The 27,159-nt window shown below is 46.7% G+C and overlaps 1 protein-coding gene across 1 annotated transcript in view; it reads right to left on the bottom strand.

Moving 5' to 3' along the window:
* The window catches only part of LOC140426811 (uncharacterized), a 57,607-nt gene that overhangs the window by 4,162 nt on the left and 26,286 nt on the right, over positions 1-27,159 (bottom strand). Inside the window, exons 2-4 of the mRNA XM_072512016.1 lie at positions 13,458-13,754; positions 10,829-10,937; positions 3,563-3,738 (exon numbers count right to left, since the gene is read on the bottom strand). Coding sequence (XP_072368117.1) covers positions 3,563-3,738; positions 10,829-10,937; positions 13,458-13,754 — 582 coding nt within the window. The remainder of the gene's footprint in view (positions 1-3,562; positions 3,739-10,828; positions 10,938-13,457; positions 13,755-27,159) is intronic.

Genomic DNA, 27,159 nt, shown 5'->3' with positions numbered 1-27,159 from the left:
AATTAAATACATTTGGGTGGCCAGATTATCAGCTCCACTCTAAATACTGAAAAAGTCTAAAACACGCAGGCTTACTTTAATCTGACCCTGGAAATGAAGGTGCAACATGGAAGTACCACGGAAACAGTGTAAATTTCACAGGGTTTCCATAAAACTTCCGGAAAAGGTATGGCAGTTGTTTAATAAGACCAACCCCATAAACATGGAGATTTTCATCTTCAAAATCAATTAAATGAAGTATCAGACAAATTCTGTTAAAGGTAGGAAATCCACTTGTCTAGTGTACATCCCAGCTAATGAAGGCCATTCTCATCCTTTATCACTGAGGAACTACAACAAGGTATTGACAAGTAACCCTCATTATCATTCATATTAAGGGAATGGGTGAAATGTGCTTAGAGGATATAACGCCATCGAGCTACTTATTCAATATGATTCTGGTGGAGACACCGACAACTTATTTGGTACAGGGGTCCTACCTATTGTGGCAGAAGATCCACAGAAATGGAAATTGGTCAAGATTGTCCTTGAAGAAAGTCTACCTGGTAGGTAGAGTCCACATGGTTATCAGAGGTGTTACAACCCAGAATAAGCATAGGGGAGGACAAAGGAAAGTGTGAAATAGGTCTCCACCAACCAGTCACTATTTTACAAACAATGCAATGGCTGCTCACAGCTTCCAGCGTTACATCATGGCTAGTGCCAGAGAGAAGGAGGTCTAGTGATGCTAATATCCCAAGAATGAATGAAGTGTTCCTGGTGACTTGTCCCCCATCTGGAGGGTGTTCTGGAAAGGAGACCCAGTCGCTGCAGGTGAAAAATGTGACTCAAAACAGCATGTAGGTACAGCAAGTGGTGGTGTTAGGAATGGAAATTTGGGTGGACCTCAACTGACAGTGAGTGTCCTGGTTGGGATGAGGGTAACTTGGCTGTAGCCTCAGCCTGCACCTCTGGTTCTTGCTCCTGGTGAATGACAAGAAAGACTCAGCTTAGCCAGTAGCTGCGGGGAAGGTGGGAAAGAGCCAGCAACAAATTAACAATGCCACAGAGAGAGAGGAGAGAGATTATGGCAGCACGGTAGCACAGTGGTTAGCACAGCTGTTTCACAGCTCCAGGGTCCCAGGTTCGATTCCCGGCTTGGGTCACTGTCTGTGCGGAGTCTGCACGTTCTCCCCATGTCTGCGTGGGTTTCCTCCGGGTACTCCGGTTTTCTCCCACAGTCCAAAGATGTGCGGGTTTGGTGGATTGGTCATGCTAAATTGCACTCAGTGTCCAAAAAGGTTATGTTAGGGTACGGAGATAGGGTGGAGAGGTGTGGGTTTGAGTAGGGTGCCCTTCCCAAGGGCCAGTGCAGACTTGATGGGCGAATGGCCTCCTTCTGCACTGTAAATTCTAAGATCTATGATGTAAACATCTATCCCTTACTGTACCAATAGGTTCAATTGGTCAGTACTGACTGCCAGAATTGCTGCACCAACCCAATGAACAGAAAGATGAAGCTGGATTTATCAAAAGGACGGAAAGGCTGGTGTTGGAGAGGCAGCAGGAATGTGATCTGGGCATTCCGACATCTTCAGATTTGACTGGAGCTGAATGCTAATTCCATGGGCTGTGCATGGCCATTGGGTGAAGCAACCACAGAATTTTGACTATAATAATGTTTATCTATTATACCCAAAGAACTAGGTAAAAAGAAATATCTTTGATGAAGGATTTTTAAAGCAAATCCCACTTGTTTTGATTTTAAATGTGTTATAACCTGTCCAGATTCTATTGGCTGGGCAATTGGTTATCCCATGCTTCTCGGGGAGTATGAGCTCCTCCAATGAGGGGGTGGAGAAATTATTAGCAGTTACACTTGTATGAATAGAGATGGCCAGTGTGGTACCGGCTAGAGAAGGAAACAGTGGTGAACTACTGCTGTGAAAATATTGTTGTAAATAAAGTTACTTTCTGATTGACTCTACAAACTGTTCTGGATTCTTCCTGGCCCTCACAAAAATAGGAGAAGACAAGATGTATAGCCTAGAAACAGTCACATTCACAAAATAAACAAAATGACCTTGTGCAGAAATTCAATATTACTGGAAAAAAGGGACATCTTGTCGAAGCTCTTTGCCTTGCAGGCATCAGGACAGAGTTGTGGCCGAGGCAAGTAAATCGGAGTGCAGCTTGCAGGCTGCAGAGCTGGGGTTTCTCTGTCGATAATTCAGCACTTTGTCAGAAAGAAATCTGGAGGCATGGCCCAAACTAGCTAGCTGGCAGGACGGGGTCACAAAAAGCTGGCAGCCGGGAATCCCAAGATTCCTTAAAAAAATTGCTTTTAAAAAGGGTGCCCCGATCTCCAATATAAAACGCAGGAATCGGCCCCACAAATGTGGAATCCGCCCCACAAATGCACATGGAAAGCGCCCCCCTGCTCCGGAACCCTGGACCCCATACACACACAAGGGAAACCACTCCCAAATGATACCAGGGAGCCCACCTCAATGGAGCTCCCCATTTGGCCCATCAAGTCTGCACTGACCCTTGGAAAGGGCACTCTACTCAAACCCACACCTGCCCCAGGGTGCAGTGAGGGACAGTGCCAGGGTGCAAGGGGAAGGGTGCCAGGGGTCATGCCAGGGTGCTGTGCCAGGATGCCAAGTGGCAGTTCCAGGGTACAATGACCAGACCAGGCTGCCAGGTGGCAGTGCTAGGATCTCAAGGGGCAGTGCCAGGGTGTAAGAAACAGAGCTAGAGTCTAGGGGGCAGCATCATGGTGCCAGGGAGCTAAGTGGCAGTGCCAAGGTACAAGGGGCAGGACGCCAGGTGAAGTGTGGGTTGCCAGGTGTGGCACCAGGGTGCAAGAGGCAGTGCCCGGAGACAGTGTCAGACTGCCAGGGGACAGTACCAGGGGCTATACTTACCAGGGTACCCCCGGTGGGTTCCCTTTGTCTTGTTGCCGTTTTCGTAAAGCAGTTGTAAACCTTGCCGACGTGATGTCACTTTGCCATGGGAGAATTCAAAATGTGGGAGATGATATGGCAGGGAACCTCACAAATTATATATATATATTTTTTAGAAAATATTTTATTAAGGCATTTATAAATTTTCACACTTTTAAACAGAAAACTCATACAAAGACAAAAAAGCCTACAAGGCAAAAAAAACCACAAGACAAAAAAACCCACATCCTGCTAATTATATTAAAAACTATTCAGTAGAAACCTTGTTACATCACTGGAGAGGGGCAGGGAAAATCGGGAAACAAAATCTCACCACGTGATACTCGCTTTCCGAGTCTCGTGAGATGTTGCCATTTGTGCTCGTGCCAAAGGCAGGTACAAAAGCGCAGCACATGCTTTGAATTTTGCAAGCACAGGCTGGTTGGGTACAGTCAGTACTTTGCCCGTTGTGAACAACGGAAGGTTGGGGCATACAGCCCACATACCTGGCATCACACTGCCACTTACTTTGACTTTGGCAAAAACGATCACTATTTGCATATTAGAGAAGAACGTAAGATCAGCATCAAGCGCACAATATAACTGGATGGAGATTAAAGCAGATATAATTTCACCTGATCCTTTCCATATCTGCGAAGATATTGATAAGGCCATTTGCAGACATCTTGCTTTGTTGTAGAATCTTTCAAAATTAGGCTGTCTTTCCCAGGTATTAACAGGTATGTTCCTTGAAGATTGCATCGTGTTGCCGCCTCGGTCTTCTGTATCTTCACAGTGAATTGATTAACAGCTGTGGAATACATTGTCAATATTTTAATGATGAGGAACGTTTACCTTTCAATGGGCAGGTATTAAGCAAATGCACAAAAGTGACTTGTTTATTTGTGTATGCAATATGACATGATTTCATTTATAAATTTGGATGGGAATGTATGTGTTGTGCTGGCTTTTACTTTTGCATTGAGACCAAGAGAACAATGTGGTAGTCAGTAAGAGGGAAGGTACGGAGTGTGGGACTGCTGGTGAATGGGAACTTGTGGTCGTGGTTACTGGCTCTTAAATTAGTTGTTAATGTGGGTGGGTGAAAGTGGCTCAGTAAGTTGCGGCCTCCCTTCCTCTTTCAACTCTTCTTTTTTCTGATCTTTTGTGCTGCTGTCTGTTATTTCTGCTCATTCTCCCAGTCATGCTCAATTCCAAGAGAAATACTGGCCAACATGTCTGGAAGTAACGGGCTTAGTGGACAAGCCTTTAATTTACTGCAACAGTCACACCACTCCCTTAACACGTATGGTAAAACACCAAAACATGGAGATTTACAGCAACAACCAGAAAAAAATCATCCAGTAACTAATAGTTGATACTCCCTTTAAAAGACACCAAGAACAAAGAACAAAGCACAGGAGCAGGTCCTTTGGCCCACTAAGCCTGCACCGATCCAGATTCCTTATTGAGACCTACTACTTATTGCCCAAATGATCTGTATGCCTCCATTCCCTGCCCGTTCATGTGTCTATCAAGATACATCTTAAACGTTGCTATTGTGTCTGCCTCCACCACCTCCACTGGCAACGCATTCCAAGTGGCCACCACCCTCGAGTGAAAATTTTCCTTGCACATCTTCCGAACCTTTCTCCTTCTCTCTTGTGCCCCCTTGTAATTGAGTCTTCCACCCTGGGAAAAAGCTTCTGACTATTCACCCTGTCCATGCTTCTTGTAATTTTGTAGACCTCAATCAGGCTCCCCTCATCCTCCGTCTTTCCAATGAAAATAATCTGAGTTTATTCAAACTCTCCTCAAAGCTAACATCCTCCAAACCAGGCAACATCCTGGTAAACCTTCTTTACACTCTCGCCAAAGCATCCATGCCCTACTGATAGTGTGCCAACCAGATATTCCAAATGTGGCCTAACTAAAATTTTATACAACTGTAACATGACTTGCCAACTCTGGTACTGAAAGCCCCGGCCAATGAAGGCAAGCATACCTTCTTGACCACTTTATCCACCTGCAATGCCACTTTCATGGAACTATGGACCTGAATGCCCAGATCCCTCTGTATGTCAGCGCTCCTAAGGATTCTGCCATTTACTGTATAATTCACATCTGAATTTGATCTTCCAAAATGCACCACTTTGCATTTGTCAGCATTGAACTCCATCTGCCATTTCTCTGCCCAACTCTCCAATCTATCTATATTCTGTTGTATTCTCTGACAGTCCCCTTCACTATCTGCAACTCTACCTATCTTAGTGTCATCTGCAAACTTACTAACTAGACTTTTGTAAGGGCCACGAAGAATCCAGCACGAGTTTTAAGGATACAAAGTAATAACATTTATTTACTATAACATATATACATAACAGTAGCAATAACTTCCCTTGCTACATACTCCTTCCTGCTGGTTCCTGAACTGGCCAGCTTTATTTATACTAGGAGTTTACTAGTGGTTTCTCCGCCCCCTCATTGGGGAAGCTCATACTCCCACAGGATTGTGGGATAGTCATTAGTCCCCAGCCAATGGTAAGTAGGCAGGTTATAACATCCCTCCCCCCCAAATTCCAAGGAATCCACCGAAGACCCTGGCGAAGGAGGGCGTCGAACACCATTTGCACGCGGCGCTGGATCAGGCGGCGTGTAACGAGACGGAGACCGGCGCTTCCGTGATGAACGGCGCAACGGTTGTACATCCACGGCCCGTGGACCCGAGGATTCCCCCTCTGATGCATCCTGTGTCTCCATCTCGGAGTCAGAGTCTGCTGCCTCCGTCATGTCAGCGTCTCTATCTCCATTCGGTCCTGTACCGACCTGCGCAGGCTTCGAGTGAGGCATCAGTGGAAGATTGTGAGGACTACCTTCCCTTGTCTCTGGTCTCTGCGGCTGTAGAAATGAGCTCCGGGGGCGGGGAATCTTTTGAGGGGACAGTCTTCTGGACCGAACGTGGTCTACATGTTTTCGCTGGAGACGACCCTGGGCTTGCACTTGGTAAGATATAGGGCCCGTTTGGCGAAAGATTACACCAGGAACCCATTGGGCACCACCAGCAAAATTCCGAACGAACTCTGGGTCACCGGGTGCAAATTGCCGAATCGGCCGATGCCGAGAAAATCCCTGTCCCTGCCGTTCTTGTGTGCAGCGTACTTTTGCGCCAATGTCCGGGAAACCCATACTAAGGCGGGTGCGAAGTCTCCGGCCCATTAGGAGTTCTGCGGGAGCTACCCCAGTCACTGCATGGGGGGGTGGTCCTGTACGTAAACAAAAAGCGAGCCAGTCTCGTGTCCATTGATCCGGAAGACTGCTTCTTTAGGCCTCTTTTGAATGTCTGCACTGCGCGCTCTGCCAACCCATTTGAAGCTGGGTGGTAAGGGGCAGTGCGGATACGGCGGATGCCGTTCATCTTCGTGAACCTCGCAAACTCCTCACTCGTGAATGGAGTGCAATTTTCCGTGACCAGCACCTCGGGGAGGTCATGCGTACTAAACGATAAATACATCTTTTCAATTGTTGCGCAGGACGTTGTCCCCTGCATCTTATGCACCTCTAGCCATTTGGACTGGGCGTCAATTAGTAGAAGGAACATGGATCCTTGAAACGGGCCTGCGAAATCTGCATGCAAGCGCGCCCAAGGCCGACCTGGCCATTCCCAGTGATGTAGGGGCGCGGCCGGCGGAAGCTTCTGATGCTCCTGGCAAATGGAGCAGTTTTGGGCCACCTTCTCAATGTCGGTGTCGAGGCCTGGCCACCAGACATAACTCCGGGCCAACATTTTCATTTTGGTCACGCCTGGATGCGCATTGTGCAAGTCTGTTAGTATCAGCTCCTGGCCTTTTTCCGGGACAATCACACGCATCCCCCACAAGAGGATGCCGTCTTCCACGCTGAATTCTGACAGCTTGGAGGAAAATACCCGCAACTCGCCTTGGAGCTGTCTATGCTGCCCACCATACAAGACTATGTGCCGAACATTTGACAGGACTGGCTCCGTGTGGGTCCACTCACGGATCTGTGATGCCGTGACAGGCAAGGTGTCCATAAAGTTTAGGGTTGCAACCACCTCACCGATCGTGGGGTCGACATGGGGCCGGTCGATAAAGGCAATCGGCTCAGTGCGTCGGCATTTGCTATCTGCGTACCTGGTTTGTGCTCCAGAGAATACTCATATGCAGCAAGCAACAAAGCCCAGCGCTGGATCCGTGCAGAATAATGGGCGGTATTGGCTTATCCTCTCTGAAAAGTCCCAGCAGGGGCTTATGATCAGTCACGATAGTGAAATGGCAGCCGTACACGTACTGGTGGAAGCGTTTCACCGCAAAAACCACTGCCAGGCCCTCCTTCTCGATCTGCGTATACATTTTCTCCGCTGCAGTCAATGTGCGGGAGGCGAAAGCTATCGGTCGCTCTGCCCCGTTCTCCATCGTGTGGGTTAGGACGGCCCCAATACCATACGGGGATGCATCACATGTGATGTGCAAAGGCTTTCCAGGATCATAGTGGGTTAGTAACCCAGACGACAACAATTGTTGCTTTACCCGCCGTAAAGCGGTTTCTTGCGGCTGACCCCAAACCCAGGTGTGATTTTTCTTTAGCAGAAGGTGCAAAGGAGCCAGTGTAGTTTCCAGATTGGGGAGGAACTTCCCGTAATAGTTTACGAGACTGAGAAAAGAACGAAGATGCGAAGTGCCAGTTGGGGCGGGGGCATGTTGAATTGCACGCACCTTCTCTGCGACAGGGTGCAGACCTTCGCGGTCCACCTGATAACCTAAGTAGACTACTTCCTTTACCTGAAATACGCACTTTGTGCGACGTAAACGGACTCCAGCCTCCGAAAGGCGTCTAAGGACAGCCTCCAGATTTTCCAAATGTTCCTGCTCCGACGTCCCTGTAATCAAAACGTCATCTAGGTAGACAGCCACACGTGGTAAACCTCTCAAAATGACCTCCATAATACGTTGAAAAATTGCGCAGGCAGAGGATACTCCAAAGGGCAACCGTGTATATTCATACAGGCCCCGGTGTGTATTAATCGTTACATATGGTCGGGAGGCAGGGTCCAGCTCCAACTGCAGGTAGGCGTGACTCATATCTAATTTTGTGAATGAGAGTCCACCTGCAAGTTTCGCGTAGAGATCTTCTATGCGAGGCATTGGATATCGGTCGAGTCGGGAAACCGTATTCACTGTAAGTTTATAGTGGCCACACAAGTGAACTGTGGCATCTGGCTTCATTACAGGTACAATTGGTGCTGCCCAGTCAGCAAAATGGACGGGCCTGATAATACCCAAACTCTCCAAACGAGTGGGCTCCCCTTCTACCTTCTCGAGCAAGGCGTAAGGCACTGGGCGCGCCCGGAAATAGCGTGGCTTCGATCCTGGTTCAACTTGGATACGGGCTACAGCCCCTTTTATTTTCCCCAAACTAGACTGAAATACATCTGGGTATCGTCCTAGCACCTCAGTCAACCCTTCAGAAACTGTTTGGAGGATGTGCTGCCATTGCAACCGCAAATGGTGCAACCAGTCCTAACCCAACAGGCTGGGCCCATGGCCGCGCACCACGATAAGTGGGAAACGCCCCTCCTGGCGTCCATAGACAACAGGGATCATTGTAGTTCCTGCAATGTCCAGTGGTTCCCCCGTGTAGGTGGCCAACCTGGCCTGTGAGTCGGTTAATAAAAGGGTCTGTATACCCTGCTTGATGCGGTCGAATGTCCTCTGGGCGATCACGGAGACCGCTGCGCCAGTATCCAACTCCATCTCAAGCGGGTGGCCATTGACCCATACTGTCACCTTAATGGGGGCCACACGAGGAGCTGCCACACAATGCAGCTGCAGGCAGTCATCCTCCGTCTCCACGTCCTCAGGAGTCGTCGCCGCAGGTTCATCCACATGGAAGGTACGGCCTCTGGGCTGGTCCCAGTTACGGCCCGTGGGCTGGTCCCAGTTTCGGTCGGAACGACGGCGCCTCTGGCGCCCCCAGGACTGCCGTCCGCGATGGGGTCGGCGCCTACAAGTCTGACACAGACATGGTTCCTCATCCATTGGCTCTGGAGAAGGCTCCCTTCGGGGAGGAATGTCCGACAGCCACTGGCGTCGGTCCGGACGTTGCCTCGCCCAAGGTACCGCAGGAGTGCGGGGGGACGTTTTCGGACGGAAGGGGTTGCGCCCCAAGGCATGCACTTCCATTCCCTGTAGCTCCTGTAGTCCTCGCTCTGCGCTCTATTGGGACAATACTATTTGAATGGCCTGTTGAAAAGTCAATGTTGGCTCCGCTAACAACTTTCTCTGGGTGGCCGCATTGTTAATACCGCAAACCAAACAGTCGCGTAACATTTCTGACAAGGTCTCACCATAGTCACAGTACTCCGCAATCCTGCGTAGCCTGGATAGAAAATCGGCAAGGGATTCTCCAGGGGTCCTCTCAGCGGTAGTAAACCGGTAACGCTGGACTATCGTGGACGGGGTTGGGTTAAAATGTTGCCCCACTATATTCACAAGTTCGTCAAACGTTTTGGTGTCCGGCGCAGCTGGGTACGTAAGGCTCCTAATCACCCCAAACGTATGCGGGCCGCAGGCGGTGAGCAATATGACCACCTGGCGCTCGTTTTCGGTGATATTGTTTGCCCGGAAATAGTAACGCATCCGTTGTGTGTACTGGTTCCAGCTTTCCAGCGCAGCATCAAAAACATCCAAACGTCCGTACAGAGGCATGGTATAATAGAAAACAACTTCCAACCTGTATCCAACAAAAATCCAGGGAGGTGGCTTCAGCAGTGTAGACAGCTATTCACTTTAACCTTTGTCGCCAGTTTTGTAAGGGCCACGAAGAATCCAGCACGAGTTTTAAGGATACAAAGTAATAACATTTATTTACTATAACATATATACATAACAGTAGCTGTAACTTCCCTTGCTACATACTCCTTCCTGCTGGTTCCTGAACTGGCCAGCTTTATTTATACTAGGAGTTTACTAGTGGTTTCTCTGCCCCCTCATTGGGGAAGCTCATACTCCCACAGGATTGTGGGATAGTCATTAGTCCCCAGCCAATGGTAAGTAGGCAGGTTATAACACAGACCATCTCCATTTTCCTCCAGATCATTTATATATATTACAAACAACAGTGGTCCCAGCACTGATCCCTGTGGAACATCACTAGTTACAGATCTGCATTCCGAAAAACTCCCTTCCACTGTTACTCTCTGCCTCCTGTTGCCAAGCCAGTTCTTTATCCATCTAGCTGGCACAAAGTCTGTGTAGACAACATCCACAGCCTTTCCCTTTTCAATTAATTTTGTCACCTCCTCAAAAAACCCTATCAAGTTGGTAAGGCATAACCTTCCCTGCATAAAACCATGTTGCCTGTCACTAACAAGTCACTTTGGGTTCTGCATGCTGTTGAAGCAAATTTTGCTGTGGGAGGTTATGAGAGGGTGTAGGCTGGAGTGTGGGGCTTCAGAATTGAAGCACTGGCATCAAATCGGTATTCCACACTGGCTACCATCAGGAACTATCTGTTCTGCTTGCTTTCGGTGGAAGTTAGGGAGCACACCAAAATGGCACTGACGCATTTTACATCAGACGTGTGTACTCACGCCATGGACCCCATTTTGTAACCTTAAAAGGTCTTGCAGTGACCAAAGAAAGGTATCACCAAGCCCTGTCTCTGATCTCTGGCCTCGTAAGCTGGCCACTGCAGTTAATTATATTGTCAAAAATCACAACACCATTAACTGTAGCAAATCAGATGAGGTGGGCCTTAATATTTTGTGCATGGTGATTAAGGAGAATTCACATGAACAATATTTGAATACCTGCAATTACATCCTAGTGATGGGTCAGAAGCTACATGGATTTACAATCTCCTTATCTAATTTGTGACAGCACCTTGAGGTATTGTTGAGTAAAGCTCATTTTCTTCCATTATTAATGAGTCACGAGGCATTGTGCCACTGGACACCGAAACATCTTCATTGTGTTTTCTTGCACTGGTGTTCTGGCAAGATAGAGGAAGTGAAGACATAATTATACACTTAACTTAAAAGCCACAGCAAAGTTCAATTTTTTTCACCATTTAACATTGTTACAATTCAGACCATTATTGTAACTTGCCAGTTTTGCTGGACACTGCCTGAGAGAGCCCAGTGCATTGAATTGTCAACATTCACTGTGGTAAAGATTCCTCGCAATGTGCATGGGAACAACATGGTACAGCAGAGACATCGGGTGCGATCCTCTGGTCACGCTGTTGTCAGTGGGGTTTCCCGTTGAATGCACTCCTCGCCACAGGGAAACCCACAGCAGGGGTGTGCCATCAGCGGGACCGGAAGACTCCGCCGGTGTGAATGTCCAGAAAATTCTGGCCATAGATTATGCATACTGTATTCTGAAAACATCACTAATGTTTCTGATCCAATTATTCCATTGTGTTTCTTATTGCAAAACATGCATCCAAAACATGGCACATAACTTTTTTAGTAAGTTTTATATTAATAATAGTATTGTACATTTCACCTTTTAAAAATGCTTCTTTCGTGGTCCCTCCAATCTATCCACCCAACTACAAAATGATTAGACTGCAACCTATATTTCCCATATCAGACATCCTTTGGCTATCTGATTGACATTGTCAATGAATGAAGATATGGGAAAATTTGGTGCTTTATGCCAACGCCCCTGGGAAACTGGCTAGTCAAATTCATTTTATACAGGATTCCTATAACCAACTGACAGAGGTAGGTTTTATCCATTAATATGCACTTCGAGGTACATGAGGTGAAAGGTGGTTTGCAAGCCAGAAAAATTTGGAACCGAACTTGGCATAATCTATCCATTTGATGGACAACTTAGGCCAGTGAGTGGGTCGCATAAGTGGCCTTCCTTCACCTCAGTGGGCCGCAAGATTGAAATTGGGCTTCTTCACTAACCATAACCCCCATGAATAAGATTAAATACACATAATACACGCTGAATATTTCATAATGAGTTATAGAAAATGCTTAATCATTCATATACTAATAGAACTGTCAGCAACTTCAAATAGTAAAAACAAAATAAATATTTATGCTTTGGACACAAAGGGAGCGCCCGGCTCTCGCAGTTAATGTTGTGTGTAATCAGCATGCACCTCACTTCATTTGCCCCTGTTTTACATGCGTGTCACTTCAGTCATTTAAAAAAATTAAATTTAGAGCACCCAATTAATTTTTCCAATTAAGGGGCAATTTAGTGTGGCCAATCCACCTAGCCCGCACATCTTTTGGATTGGGGCAGCACGGTAGCACATTGGTTAGCACAGTTGCTTCACAGCTCCAGGGTCCCAGGTTTGATTCCCGGCTTGGGTCACTGTCTGAGCGGAGTCTGCACGTTCCCCCTGTGTCTGCGTGGGTTTCCTCCGGGTGCTCCGGTTTCCTCCCACTGTCTAAAGATGTGCAGGTTAGGTGGATTGGCTATGCTAAAATTGCCCTTAGAGTCCAAAAAGGTTAGTTAGGGATACTGTATTACGGGGATAGGTTAAAAGTGTGGGCTGAAATGGGGTGCTCTTTCCAAGAGCTGGTGCAGACTCAATGGGCCGAATAGCCTCCTTCTGTATTGTAAATTTTATGAAAAGAAAATTAAATGAAACCCACGCAAACACGAGGAGAATGTGCAAAGTCCACACGGACAGTTGACCCAGAGCCGGAATCGAACCTGGGACCCCGGTGCCATGAAGCAGTTGTGCTAACCACTGCGCCACGGAGCTGTACTTTATCACTTCAGCCATACCAGTCGGAAAAAAACTAGGTGGACAGAAATCAGCGGAATTTGGCAACCCTGCAAATGGGCAGCGGTCAACAAGATATCTCGTGGGCTGCACTCAGAACTCAGATGGGCCACATGTGGCCCCTGGGCTGCAGGTTGATGCGCTAAGCGTCAAGAACCACAAAGACATGTGAGACTTTAACTCAGGCTTTAATATACTACATGGGAGGCTTACCCGACACAGACGACCCCAGACAGAATGGGGCCTGTCCCAGAAGAGGGTTCTTATACTGACTCCCGGGGGAGTGGCTAAGGCGGAGCTCTCCGTGGCCAGGTCGGGTTACCTACCAGTGACTGAACCTCTGCAGAGTTACAGTACAATACACAGTATTACAGGGCCACATTACGCACAACTATTATATACTATGTACAATGGTAGGGAGGTACAGTGGTGTATCACCACATTGCCTATCAATGATCTACTATATCCATATGAGATTGCCACTTTAGAAAAAGAATTCAAAGCCGTGGCTTCTGGTATAACTTAACACAGCTTGTTTGTAATGTTAACTAAACAGCCAATAGATAAATGAGCACTACATAAGCAGTTCAATTCTAAAGTTCATTTTGACTCATTTTAAAAAAGGATCTTCATGAAAACAAATATGTAGAACTGCTCTATTTTTAAATGCCACAACAATATTCATTTATTACATGAAAACAGTGGATCTGATAACCACAGGGTTTAAATTTCACCTCCCTGTGATTTACCTACCTGAAATGCTAACTCACACAGGCACTTGATCCACACAGTCACCTCATATTTCACAGCTGCCATTATGTAGGTTTTCTCGGTGGTGGTTATGCAGAATGTTGACATGTCTTTCGGGGAGTTTTCCACTTGATTCTGACTGATGCTGATACAGTCGGACAAACGAATGATCCTCTCCAACTTTTTTGGATTCAGTCTGTCGAAGGGGTTGTTGAAATCCTTTACATCAAACTGCTCCAACCTGGCAATGCTGGACGAACTTGCTGAGTACAATATAGACCAGTTCTTCTTCCAAACTTTCTGAAATAATAAGAGGACTTCAATCGATACATAGGAACAACACAGAATCTATCTGAAACTCTGAATCCACATAAACTCGGGTACCTCCCAGCACTTTGCGGATGTTTTTGGAATGCCATTTAGCATGCTGTTTATAGCAGAAGATCTTCCCTTATATTAAAAAATGAAGAAAAGGTCAACAATGGTTTCAACAAGAACATAAGAACTAGGAGCAGGAGTAAGCCATCTGGCCCCTCGAGCCTGCTCCGCCATTCAATGAGATCATGGCTGATCTTTTGTGGACTCAGCTCCACTTTCCGGCCAGAACACCATAACCCTTAATCCCTTTATTCTTCAAAAAACGATCTATCAATATCTTTAAAACATTTAATGAAGGAGCCTCTACTGCTTCACTGGGCAAGGAATTCCATAGATTCACAACCCTTTGGCTGAAGAAGTTCCTCCTAAACCCAGTCCTAAATCTACTTCCCCTTATTTTGAGGCTATGCCCCCTAGTTCTGCTTTCACCCGCCAGTGGAAACAACCTGCCCGCATCTATCCTATCTATTCCCTTCATAATTTTATATGTTTCTATAAAATCCCCCCTCATCCTTCTAAATTCCAACAAGTACAGTTCCAGTCTACTCAACCTCTCCTCGTATTCCAATCCCTTCAGCTCTGGGATTAACCTAGTGACTCTCCTCTGCACACCCTCCAGTGCCAGTATATCCTTTCTCAAGTAAGGAGACCAAATCTGAACACAATACTCCAGGTGTGGCCTCACTAACACCTTATGCAATTGCCTGAGTTGACTCACATAGCGCACATATTTCTGCAGTGATTCCTGTGTTCCTGTTTTTTGGGGGATAATCATATCATAAGAGGAGTAACTAAACTGTGCCAATATTTCATAATACTAGTGGGACAAGCTGTTTTGGAACTCGCTGTATAACAAAATGTTAAATACTGTTTTAAATTCAAAGAAATGTGCGAACAATTATCATGTCGCAGTGTATTATGAACTTTCATTCAGTACTTTTTAAACAGTACACAAACAGATGATTAAAATGGCCACATGCATTTTGGGCATTTTGAGCTTCAAACCAAGTCTCAAGTGAATACGTAATCAAATATGGACATTTCTAGCCATCCAGGGAATTCACACACCCCTTTGTTTAATGATAGATCAAAACAAAAGGATTGTACAATTCCAGTTGACCTGGCTCTCTGTTGCACAATGGTCAAAAGGGAACTTTGAAACTCAGTGTGTGTAAGATCGATGTGAATAGATTCTATCAACCTTTCTTGGATGAAGTTGACACTTCATTGTATTAGGATAGTTTCCCTATCCAAACTAGGCAGGTGGAATTTCAATGTCTCAAGTGACAACAGAAGATGTTTGGAACCAACAGAGACAACAGTCTTTGTTAGGAAAAGGGACTCTGAACATGTGGAAGTGAGCCAGTTTGTTGTCAGCTTTTAAAAACTGCAAGAGGCTGCTTGTAGATAGAGGTTTTCACCGAAAGCCATCAAACAAGCTGTAAGTCATCCAAGTAGCTACGGTAATAAACAGAAATACCTTGAAAGTGGGACATTCTGACAGAGGCCCAGACTCCCCAACCTGTATCAAGTTCGAGTTCACCTGAGATTAAACTACAAGAGACCTCACGGTTTACTGAGAATCATTTGCTTTACCAGATTTTCACTTCAACTAAAGCATCAACTTCATCCAAGAAATTATAGGTGTGCCACAAAAGACTGTGATACTTATACACTGTAACAGTATATTAACTTAATCTGTTTCTAATCTTAGTGTGTCTGGAAGTGTGTGTGAGACATGAAGAGTAACCTTGTGACAAATTTGGGGTAACGTGTGAAAATAAATAATCTTTATTTTTAAACTCATGAAGAACTTGCTGCTGGAATCATTCTGAGGGTAATGAAATTCACAACGTTTACACAAAAACTGGCTGATCATGGGTAGTAAAATGAAAGAGGTTCTAGTGTGATCAAACAGCCTCGTTGTGCCTGACTCGGTGACGCAACGAGGCCATTAAATTTCACGAGAGACACTCGGAATGTCTCCCGAGATCTAATGAGATCTCATGAAACTTTGTGATCTGGATCTCACTCTCGCTGGGCGAGATCCAGATTAACAAATTGAAATGAGCCATTAGGCTCATTTAAATATGTCGGCACCTGATTATCCCAAGGCCCGGGATCAAAGTCCCGTGACTGGGAGACTTCATAATGACACAGTTTAGCTCTGCTCCACATATACATGGACTCGGTGTAACAACACCTTGGGTGGTTGTCCAGGCCATTGGAAGCCACTGGGTGGTTGACTGTGGGCAGGGTGGTAGCCAGGCATTACCCCCTGGCACTTGGGAACCTTGGCACTGCTGACATGGCACCTTGGCAGTGCCAGCATGGCACCTTGGCAGTCACCCAGGCACACTGGCACTGCCACTCTGGCACTCCCAGGTTGCCAGGGTGGCACTGCCAGACTGGCAGGTGTGCACTGTTAGGGTGCCAGGCTAGCAGTGCCAATGTGCCCATGCCAGGGATCAGTCCATGTGTGCCCTGCCTTTAAGAGGTGGGGTGAGGGGTGGTCCGAGGATCCCTAAGAGGTAGGTTGGGGCAGTGTGGGCGTCCAGAAGCCACAGTGGGGTTGCTGAGGGGGTTTGAGAGGTTGGGGCCCCATTTTAAAATGGCCCCCTACTCTGAGCTCGTCAGTGCAGGATATGAGGTAAGTGCTGCCTCGGCAGGGCGTTCCCCAAAAAACCAAAACACCCCGCTATTCACGCCTAAAACGGGATTTATTTCCTTGGTGATATTTTAGTTGCTGTAAGTGCATTTCTTACAGGACTACAGCAGTTACAGGGTATTTATCATTCAATAAGCAAGTGTGGTGGGTAGGGGATAACATATTTTTTTTTTTAATAACACACATTACAAGAAATTTTGTGTATATTTGTACTGAAAGGTTATTTGGTTACTTGCTATTTGGTATATCTGTGGAGTGGACACAACTAGACAACACATTAGTACAAATTAACTTAACTGCCATTAACTGCTTGGATCCAATCCAAATATATGGTATTGTGGCAATTTTTAGAAGTGTCTGTACTGTACAGTACATAGTGCATGGGTTTTTGTTTCATCCTCGGGTATAATAGGCACATATCCACACCCCAGGATTTAAAAAAAATTGTTGTCACTTTATTTGGTGGATTTTCCAAACCTTTATTTTATAATTCATTTAAATATTTGCTCATTTCATATGAAAGGATATACCCATCTCAAAACTGGAACACTTGTTTCCTGACTATTGTTTCTCGTTACATGTCACTTGATCGTTTGCATCCTAGGAATGACTGCTGCTGATAGAAATCCGATATCTAACCTAGCATTGTGTCTCACACTTTGGTGAATGTTTGACAGCCACATAAATCCAGCAGTTATTTTAAGCTTTAAACTCAAAATTAATCACGGTGAATATTACCTGATTGTAAAGACAAATTAGCCTTTGTTACAGTAACTATCACTGAATGTTTTGATCGTCTCGATTTAGAGCCAGGTCCCTATAAATTTCTCAGGTTACCCTGAAAGTCAAACATGTATTTAACATGCAAACATGCAAAAAGTCAACATGTATTTAACTTCAAAAAGAGAAAAGTAAGCGCACTCAGGGTTACCCTATTATCGGGACAAGGATCCCCTGCAGTGTGGGTCTTACAGACCGATTTCCTTGCTAAACGTAGATGCCAAGGTGCTGGCGAAGGTCTTAGCCACGAGGATTGTGTGCCGCAGATCATTCACGAAGACCAGACGGGTTCGCGAAGGGGAGGCAGTTGAACGCGAATGTGTGGAGGCTTTTGAACGTTCTCATGATGCCGGCGAGGGAGGAGGAGGCGGAGATAGTAGTGGCGATGGACGCTGAGAAAGCCTTCGATAGGGTAGAGTGGGGGTACCTGTGGGAGGTGCTGAAGAGGTTTGGGTTTGGGGAGGGGTTTGTCAGGTGGGTTAGGCTGTTGTATGAGGTCCCGATGGCGAGTGTGGCCACAAACAGGAGGAGGTCCGAGTACTTTCGGTTGCATCGAGGGACGAGGCAGGGCTGTCCCCTGTCCCCCCTGCTCTTCGCACTGGCGATTGAACCCCTGGCTATGGCACTGAGGGAGTCGAGGAACTGGAGGGGCTTGGTGCGGGGTGGGGAGGAGCATAGGGTGTCGCTTTATGCGGACGACTTGCTGCTATATGTGACGGACCTGATGGGGGGAATGCCGGAGGTAATGAGGATCCTTAGGGAATTCGGGGATTTTTCGGGGTACAAGCTCTACATGGGGAAGAGCGAGCTGTTCGTGGTTCACCCAGGGGACCAGGAGAGGGGGATTGGCGAGCTCCCATTAAAAAGGGCGGAGAGGAGCTTCAGGTATTTGGGGGTCCAGGTGGCCAGGAGCTGGGGGGCCCTGCATAGGCTTAATTTCACAAGGCTGGTGGAGCAAATGGAGGAGGAGTTCAAGAGGTGGGACGCGTTGCCGCTGTCCTTGGCGGGTAGGGTGCAGTCAGTCAAAATGACGGTGCTCCCAAGGTTTTGTTCCTGTTCCAGTGCCTCCCCGTGTTTATCCCGAAGGCCTTCTTTAGGCGGGTCAACAGGAGTATAATGGGGTTTGTGTGGGCGTGAGGGACTCCGAGGGTGAGAAGGGTGTTCCTGGAGCGGAGTAGAGATAGGGGGGGGCTGGCGCTGCCCAACCTCTGTGGGTACTACTGAGCCGCCAATGCGACGATGGTGCGCAAGTGGATGACAGAGGGGGAGGGGGCTGCATGGAAGAGGCCGGAGACGGCGCCTTGTGTGGGTACGAGTCTGGGGGCGCTGGCAACGGCGCCGCTGCCGTTCCCGCCAAGGAGGTATACCACAAACCCAGTGGTGGCGGCTGCCCTCAAAATCTGGGGGCAGTGGAGGTGGGAAAGGGGGAAGTTGGGGCCTCGGTGTGGACCCCAATACGGGGGAACCACCATTTCGTCCCAGGGAGAACAGATGGAGGGTTTTCGGTGTGGCACAGGGCAGGGATATGAAGGTTGGGGGATCTGTTTGTGGACGGGAAGTTCGCGAGCCTGGGTGAGCTGGAGGAGAAGTACGGGCTCCCCCCGGGGAACACCTCAGGTACTTACAGGTAAGGGCGTTTGCCAGGCGGCAGGTGGTGGAATTCCCACGGCTGCTGCCACACACAGTACAGGACAGGGTGCTCTCGGGGGGTGGGTGGGAGTGGGGAAGATCTCGGAAAATTACCAGGTGATGCAGGAGGAGGAGGAGGCCTTGGTGGTGGAGGTGAAAGGTAAGTGGGAGGAGGAGTTGGGAGAGGAGATTGAGGAAGGGACGTGGGCAGATGCCCTAGGGAGGGTGAACTCTTCCTCTTCGTGTGCGAGGCTCAGCCTCATACAGTTTAAGGTGCTGCACAGGGCACACATGACCGGGACAAGGATGAGCCAGTTCTTTGGAGGTGTGTTAGATGCTCAGGGAGCCCAGCAAATCACACCCATATGTTCTGGGCGTGCCCAGCGCTGGAGGAATTTTGGAAGGGCGTAGCGAGGGCGATGTCGAGGTTACCCGATTATACTCTCTGGGGACTGGTTTAGTTCAGTTGGCTGGATAGCTGGTGTGTGATGCAGAGCCGAGGCTAACAGTACGGATTCAATTCCTGTGCCAGCTGTGGTTATTCATGAAGGGCCGCCTTCGCAACCTCACCCCTCACCACCAGTCAGCTCTCCCCCTCAAAGAGGAAAACAACCTACGGTCATCCGGGACTGTGGCAATTTTACCTTTACTTACTTATTATACTCTCCAATAAACCCCAAGTTATTTATAATCCCATTCACTTAGCATAACTCAACAATACCACCATCTACCATGTCAACTATATCACAATTATGAGTACAATGTTGGCCACTATAACTGAGCCAAAGCACAATTCCAGTAAAACAAATAATACCTTGTGAAAGATATTCTTATATATCCATACTCAAGTTGTATTTATAACCATCTGCAGCACACAGATTATCATTGTTTTCCTTACTTATAGCTCACACTGTCCTATACAATCGAGCAAAACTTGGTAGCATTATATTTACACTGCTACATTTCATCGGACTACTATGTCAGGCATAGCAGGTGTTAATAATGATTAAATATTCCTTTGTACGAAACTAAGTTGCACTTCCTTTAAAATTCTGTGAGTTCCTTTTTTTAGAAAATAATCTCATACCTCCGGTGAGATATGCTCTGGAAACTTTAGTAATTTATATCACAACTTATATCCATGTCTAAATTTAGTAAGACCTGGATAGTACCCAGCGGCATGGTAGCACAGTGGTTAACACTGCTGCCCCACAGCTCCAGGGACCCGGGTTCAATTCTGGCCTAGGGCCACTGTCTGTGTGGAATTTGCGCTTTCGCCCTGTGTCTGCAAGGGTTTCCTCCGGGTGCTCCGGTTTCTTCCCACAGTCCAAAGATGTGCAGGTTAGGTGGATTGGCCATGCTAAATTGCCCTCAGTGTCGAAAAAAAGGTTCAGTCGGGTTATGGGGATAGAGTGGAGGCGTGGGCTTGGGTAGGGTGCTCTTTCCAAGGTCCGGTGCAGACTCGATGGGCCAAATGGCCTCTGTTTGCATTGTAAATTCAATGATTCTATGATGCCCAGGCTTGGGCTAACAAGTGGCATGTTACATTTGCCCCACACACGTGCCAGGCAATGACCATCTCCTACAAGAGAGGATCTAACCATCGGGCCTTGATATTCAATGGCATTACCATTGCTGAATTCCCCCACAATCAACATCCTGGGGTTACCATTGATCAGAAACTGAACTGGACTAGCCAGATTAATACAGTGGCTACCAGGGCAGGTCAAAGGCTAGGAATCCGATGGCAAGTAACTTACATCCCGACCCCCCAAAGCCTGTCCACCATCTACAAGACACAAATCAGGAGCGTAATAGAATACTCTCCACTTGCCTGGATGAGTGCAGCTCCAACAACACTCAAGAAGCTCAACACCATCCAGGACAAAGCAGCCCGCTTGAATTGCTTCCCCTTCCACAAACATTCAAACCCTCCACCACTAACGAACAGTGGCAGCCATGTGTACCATCCACAAGATGCACTGCCGTAACTCACCAAGGTTCCTTAGACAGCACCTTCTAAACCCACGACCACAACCATCGAGGAGGACAGGAGTAGTAGATACCTGGTTCTCCACCACCTGAAGGTTCCCATCCAAGTCACTCAGCACCCTGACTTGGAAATATATTGCCGTTCCTTCACTGTCGCTGGGGCAACATCCTAGAACTCCCTCCCTAACAGCACAAGGGGTGTACCTATACATCAAGGACTGCAGTGGTTCAAGAAGGCAACTCACCACCACTTCTGAAGGACTACTAGGGATGGGCAATACATGCTGGCCTAACCAGAGACACCCACATCGTCTAATGGATAAAAAAAAAAATAATTGATTCCTTGTATTGCTGCCACATTTTGTTCATCCAATGAATTACAAGATTATTTGTTGACTTCATTAGAGAACTTGATTTTTGAACAGACAGCAATTGTTTAGATTGCATTCATGTACTTAAACATTCCTAACAAACCAACTGAGAGAGAGAACAGGCAGAGGCGCAAAAGAGCAGGACAAAGTGACGAATGTGATATAAAATAGTTACTTTAGAGTTACTAGTTAATGTAATGTAGAAATAAGCCACTTTGATTCTTGCAGTTAGGGACAAAGGAATTTGAGACCGCATGGAAAAAGCAGGAAGAGGTGTGTCTATGAGAGTGAGACTGCATTGATAGGGGCCAGAGAAAGGGATTGGAAGTGAGCCAATCAGAGTAGATCGAACAGGTCAGGAGGGACATAGGCTGACCTATGTCCGTCGAGTATGTGAAACTTGATACCATTTGAATTGATTTTGCAGAGATCTCTTTGTCTTTTAGTCAGTCGTTTTCTGGAGTGTAAGAGGCAGGATGTCCTGTTACATTTCTGTAAGATGATTCAAGCTTGCAAGCTAAATAAATAACTTCTGTTTACGTGCGAATCCGTCTCAACTTTTATTGAGGCCAGACTGACAGAGAAAGAAATTTGGAGATCTACATTTGGTGCCGAAAACCGGGATTTCTCTGGGCGATCCTGATCCAACTGCGAAATCAGAATTAGACTGATTATGAACAGGAGGACGGGAACAAAGGGCCCTCAATGTAGAAATGGAAAACGACCAGCATTGATTGTTCCCCTCTTCTTATCGTCTGATTAGTCTGGTCACTCGCGGTTGGCACAGAAAGACCGCCTCGACGAAATCACAGGTCAGTCTGGGGATTAGCACTTTAATTGATGGGATTTCATATTGTTGTTTCGGCTTGGGTTAGGGTTTTGGGCTGATGGGACTTTAAATAATAAAGGTTCAGTCTATTATTAGGGTTCAGAGGCTGATGTGACTTAAATAATAAAGGTTCAGTCTATTATTAGGGTTCAGAGGCTGATGTGACTTAAATAATAAAGGTTCAGTCTATTATCGGGGTTCAGAGGCTGATGTGACTTAAATAATAAAGGTTCAGTCTATTATCAGGGTTCAGAGGCTGATGGGACTTTAAATAATAAAGGTTCAGTCTATTATATGGTTTCAGGGGCTGATGGGACTTCAATAGATGGGGGTTCAGTCCAGTATAACTGTTTTTAAATCTGAAGATGGTTCAACTCTATGTGTGAGTGTTTTAAATATATAGTTGATTAAGCTAAAATTGTCTCCTTGGACTGTAAAGTTCCGAGATCTAGTTGAGATTGTGAGGTTGAAGCAGAAGTCTCTCAAAGGGTTAACAGCAGCAGGCGGAGTTGAAAACAGACAGTGCTTCTCACTCAGGCCTTGAGATAACAGCACCAGTCTGCAGTGTAATCGGATACCTTTCCTTTGAGTCAGTGAACACCAGCAAAGTTACGTTTTGAATTAATTAAAGGAAACCAGTGGGTTTCTCCACCTCTTTGATAAAAGTTATTATTTTCGAAAGCAATTGATTGAAATTGCCAGAATCTTAAATTTTACTTACTTGAAATAAGGTTTATCTCATTTTATCTGGAGATTAATAGAAACTTAAAGAAGATCATGGACACCATTTTAAAAAGTGTCAATCTGGAGATGATAATTGATTTTGCTAATACTTATGATAGTTGATTTTGCTAATACTTATGTGTATGTAACAGAAAAAAAACTTGTTAAAAGAAAAATTGTTAAGATAAAGAAATAATTAAGTTGTAAATGTTATACAAGTTTGTGTTAAGCAAATTGTAAATTTAGTTCTGAGTTGAGATCAGAGCTAAGCTTGCAAGTTGCAGTAATTCAATTTGAATTTTCAAACATTTTTAAGTTTTAAAAAGAAGAGAGCAAATAGAGAAAAGAAGGACACAGATCTTGAATGCGTTGAATAGCACATTTCAAAGGCCCATAAATCTTTCTGTTATCTTAGACCTAAAACCTAGGAAGATTGATGAGCCATAGGAATGTCTGGGGCGTTTTAATGAAATCTACCGGGGGCAGTCAGGCGATTTGCTGTATCAAAATGGTCAGAATTCCCCTCAATACTGTGCTATGTTAATGCATTGCCTACCACCTTCTGTGGTTACTGCTGTGAAATGTAATAACATGAATTGGACGGAGAACGACCCTTCCCAGATGGCAAGGGCAGTCAGATTTTACTGGAAGGAGGGTGTAGGCCAAGAAGGAGGCTCAGTTACAAAGGTTAAGACTGAGTATGTAATGAAAAAGGATGATCTGCGATCCCAACAAGCGGCAGAAATGGTAGTTTACCAGCAGGAGCTCCAATATAGTGACTTTGGGTGGGTGGATCAGCGAAGAGGAGGATGAGACAACAGTGCTATATTTCTATCACCCCCCAGTGGTGGACGTTAGACATTGAACAGTCACTGCATCACGTTACCCTGGCCTATGACAGAACTGGACGAAACAGGGAGTTGGAGGACAAATACCGGCCATTACTTGAGACCGAATGGCCAGTCAAGGTTACAGCCACAGTCACGGGAAAAGAAGGTACAGCTGATTTTGTTACAATATCACCACATTTATGGCCACAGTCAGCTTCGGTAAGCCCTCATATTACACGTCAGGTCCATGACCAGTACCATGCCAGGGATATGGGGCGAATGGTCAGCATCTTACCGCAGCTCGTCAGAATAGGTATGAGATATACCTTTTGAACAATCCACGTCTGACATTTAAACACTGTACCACTATCAATCCAGCCTGTTTTCTTAGTGGTCCCCCTGTCCATGAAGACGCACCTGGCCACGACTGTTTAGCCTTGATTCAGGAAACTACCACAATAAGGGGCGATTTGAGTGACATTTCGTCAGAACAACCTGACATGATTATGTGTGGTCAAATATCCCACCGGGGTTTAGTTAATGACCTACTGCAGGCCCTCCTTCTGCCAGCGCAGATTTCCGTTATTAAATGCGCTGCCCACACGAATGGTACAACCCCAGTTGACGTTGGTAATGAACGAGCAGATTGTGCAGCGCGCACAGCCGCACAAATTCAGCAAGTGATGGTGCCTAAAATGTTAAGTCAGACTAAATGATCTACTATGAATGTGTCTGCTTCTGACAAGCCAATGCCAGACGTCATAAGGTTACAGGAGGATGCTCCTGAGAGTGATAAACAAATGTGGAAACGGTTAGGTTGTACATATGATTCTGTTTCCTCTTTATGGACCACGCCAGCACAGACTTGTATGTCTGATGTACTGGCTTTATGGGTCATCGAATGTGTACACTTTGCAACTCATTGTGGGGCTCGGGGGACTAGTGATTTGTTGCTGGACACTTGGTGGCACCCTAAAATGCAGGGGTTGGCCCAAAGTATCAGTAATCGGTGTTTGATTTGTCAGCAATATAACACCGGAAAAGGTATCCCTTGTGGGAAGGGGCAAACCCCGTTGCCCAGTGGTCCCTTTGAGACGCTCCAAATGGATTACATTGAGTTGGAAAGGTGTCAATGTTATAAATATGTTTTGGTCATTGTGGATATGTTCAGCAGATGGGTTGAGGCGTATCCGACTATCTATAGTAAAGCTGTTACTGTGGTTAAAGTCTTGATGAGGGAAATCATTCCCCGGTACGGTATACCAGCTCAGTTAAGTTCTGATAATGGGCCTCATTTTATTGGACAAATTAACAAGGAGTTTTGCTCCCAGTTGGGCATACGCCAGCAGTTACACTGTGCTTACAGACCGCAGGCAGCCAGGGTGGTTGAGAGACACAATCAGACCCTCAAAACTAAATTGGCTAAATTAAGAGCAGACACGGGACTGACATGGCTTAAGTTGCTCCCCGTTGCCCTCTTCCAGCAGCGGGTTACACCTGCGGGACCAGCCCGGTTCTCTCCCGCCGAGATTCTTTATGGCAGGCCTCTTAGAACTCCTTGGAGCCTGCAGGTTCCCAGACGGGTTCAGTTTCATCAGATGACTGAAGAAATGACCACCTATGTTCTAGCCCTTACGCAAGTGCTCAAGGAACTCCATGGCCCAGTCCGTGCGGCTCACCAGCCATTGCCCAGTACCTAGCTCACTTTCAGTCCAGCCCGGTAGTTATGTAATGGTCAAAAATTGGACTAGGAAGGGGTCGGAGCCGCGATGGGACGGGCCCTTCCAAGTTCTCCTTGCCACCCCCACAGCAGTTAAAGTGGAGGGGCGAAGTGCTTGGGTCCACCTACATCACTGTAAATTGAGTCCATCTCCACTACTGTAAAAGGTCGGATACTAACCTGCCTCCCTTCTCCAGTGCTATTTTACAGGTGTGGAGCATGATGGAGTGGCTACGCATCGTCTGTCTGATATTTGGCCTCACTTCGCTTGGCGTGTTATTGGCGATGGACATGGAAAAGGGGAATATTATGTATCTGTGTAGCCCCAACCAATCTACAAGGATACATCACCTATGCACAGGTGATGTTCTTCACTGCCCCCATATACGAGGACATGGTATCGACTCATGGAAGGTCATCAAAGTTAAGGAGAATGCGGGAGTCATGAAGCAGCTGCACCGGCCCCGGCGATGGGAAGGGAACATTATATGGACATTGCCTTGTTTTTGGAATACATGTAAATTTGATTTTGGATGTGTTAAAAGTGGTACAATAAAGGTAACATCAGGCTGTCAGAAGAGTGTAGGAAGAGACCATGAGAAAGAGAAAGGGACTAGAGAGAGGACGGGGCGTGTGAGAAGGGAAGTACAGCTAGAACGTAGGTTACCGGGAGATGCACTTAAGTTAATTAAAGGCCAAACTGAGGAAAACCCGGGTAGTATGAATCTCTTCTACCAGATTTACCACCGTCTGTATGGCCAGGGACGGGTTGTCTGCTACCCAAACCCCGCAGCGGTGTCTAGGTTATTTTCTGTTTCACCGCTTTGGGGCACTCCCCAAACGGTGGTTCATTGTCAGCGTTCCGAGCCATTGCCCGAGCACGTCACTCTTCCTTACGATCCGGATTCAGCACCACCGGCTATTTGCCTTCCCCTTCCTCGGGATAATTCCCATTCACAGTACGATAGGCTGCGACGGTGGAGGGCGTACATACCTAGCCACTTCACTCCCAATAGGGATTCCCGGTCGTACGAGAATTGCTTCAGCAGTGAAGGATATGGCTGTTTGCTGGTAGAGGTGGACACAAATATAACATGTCTGTTTCCCACCTGTACGGACAGGAGGTGCCATATCACCCAGGCGTCTGGCCAATGCGTTTGTTATAGCACCACTTGCGTTCCATTGAACGCTGGCCTCCAGCTCCTTTGTGGCTGGGCGAATGTCTCTCATATCACTGTTGGGAATAGGGCTTTCTGCATTGCTGGGCGGCCCGAATGGGCATTTCAAAATTGGATAAACTGGGCTACTGGGAGGTCCTTACGCAACCGATATGCTGATTGTGATGCTAGTCTCCACACGGAACAAGGATACTACTTTTTATTTAATGGTACGGCGACCAACGTTTTGTCACCCCATTTCCCCGCCGAATTGTTATTGGGACTCTAACCTGCATAATCAGTTAGCACGCCGGGCAGTCTCTGCTGAATTTTGCGAGAACTGGAAAAAACCTCAGGTTCTTGCACCCAACCGGGGCCACTCAGCCGGGTGGGGCATTCTGAGCGTATTGACACTGGGAGGTGTGGGGGGTTCCTTGGCTGTTAGTGATCGGAATTATTTTATTTGCGGCCTTACCATCTTGGGAAATGAAACCTTGGGAGCCCTCGGGGCAATAACTAAGGAGTTGTCTCAGCTGCGGTTGTTTGCAATGCAGAACCGGTATGCTCTTGACTATCTTCTGGCCCGTGAGGGTGGGGTATGCGCCATAGTACAGGGCAAGTGGATCAT

This window comes from Scyliorhinus torazame, chromosome 7, assembly GCF_047496885.1.
Source record: "Scyliorhinus torazame isolate Kashiwa2021f chromosome 7, sScyTor2.1, whole genome shotgun sequence".
NCBI lineage: Eukaryota > Metazoa > Chordata > Chondrichthyes > Carcharhiniformes > Scyliorhinidae > Scyliorhinus > Scyliorhinus torazame.
This window is presented reverse-complemented; position numbering and strand designations above follow the sequence as displayed.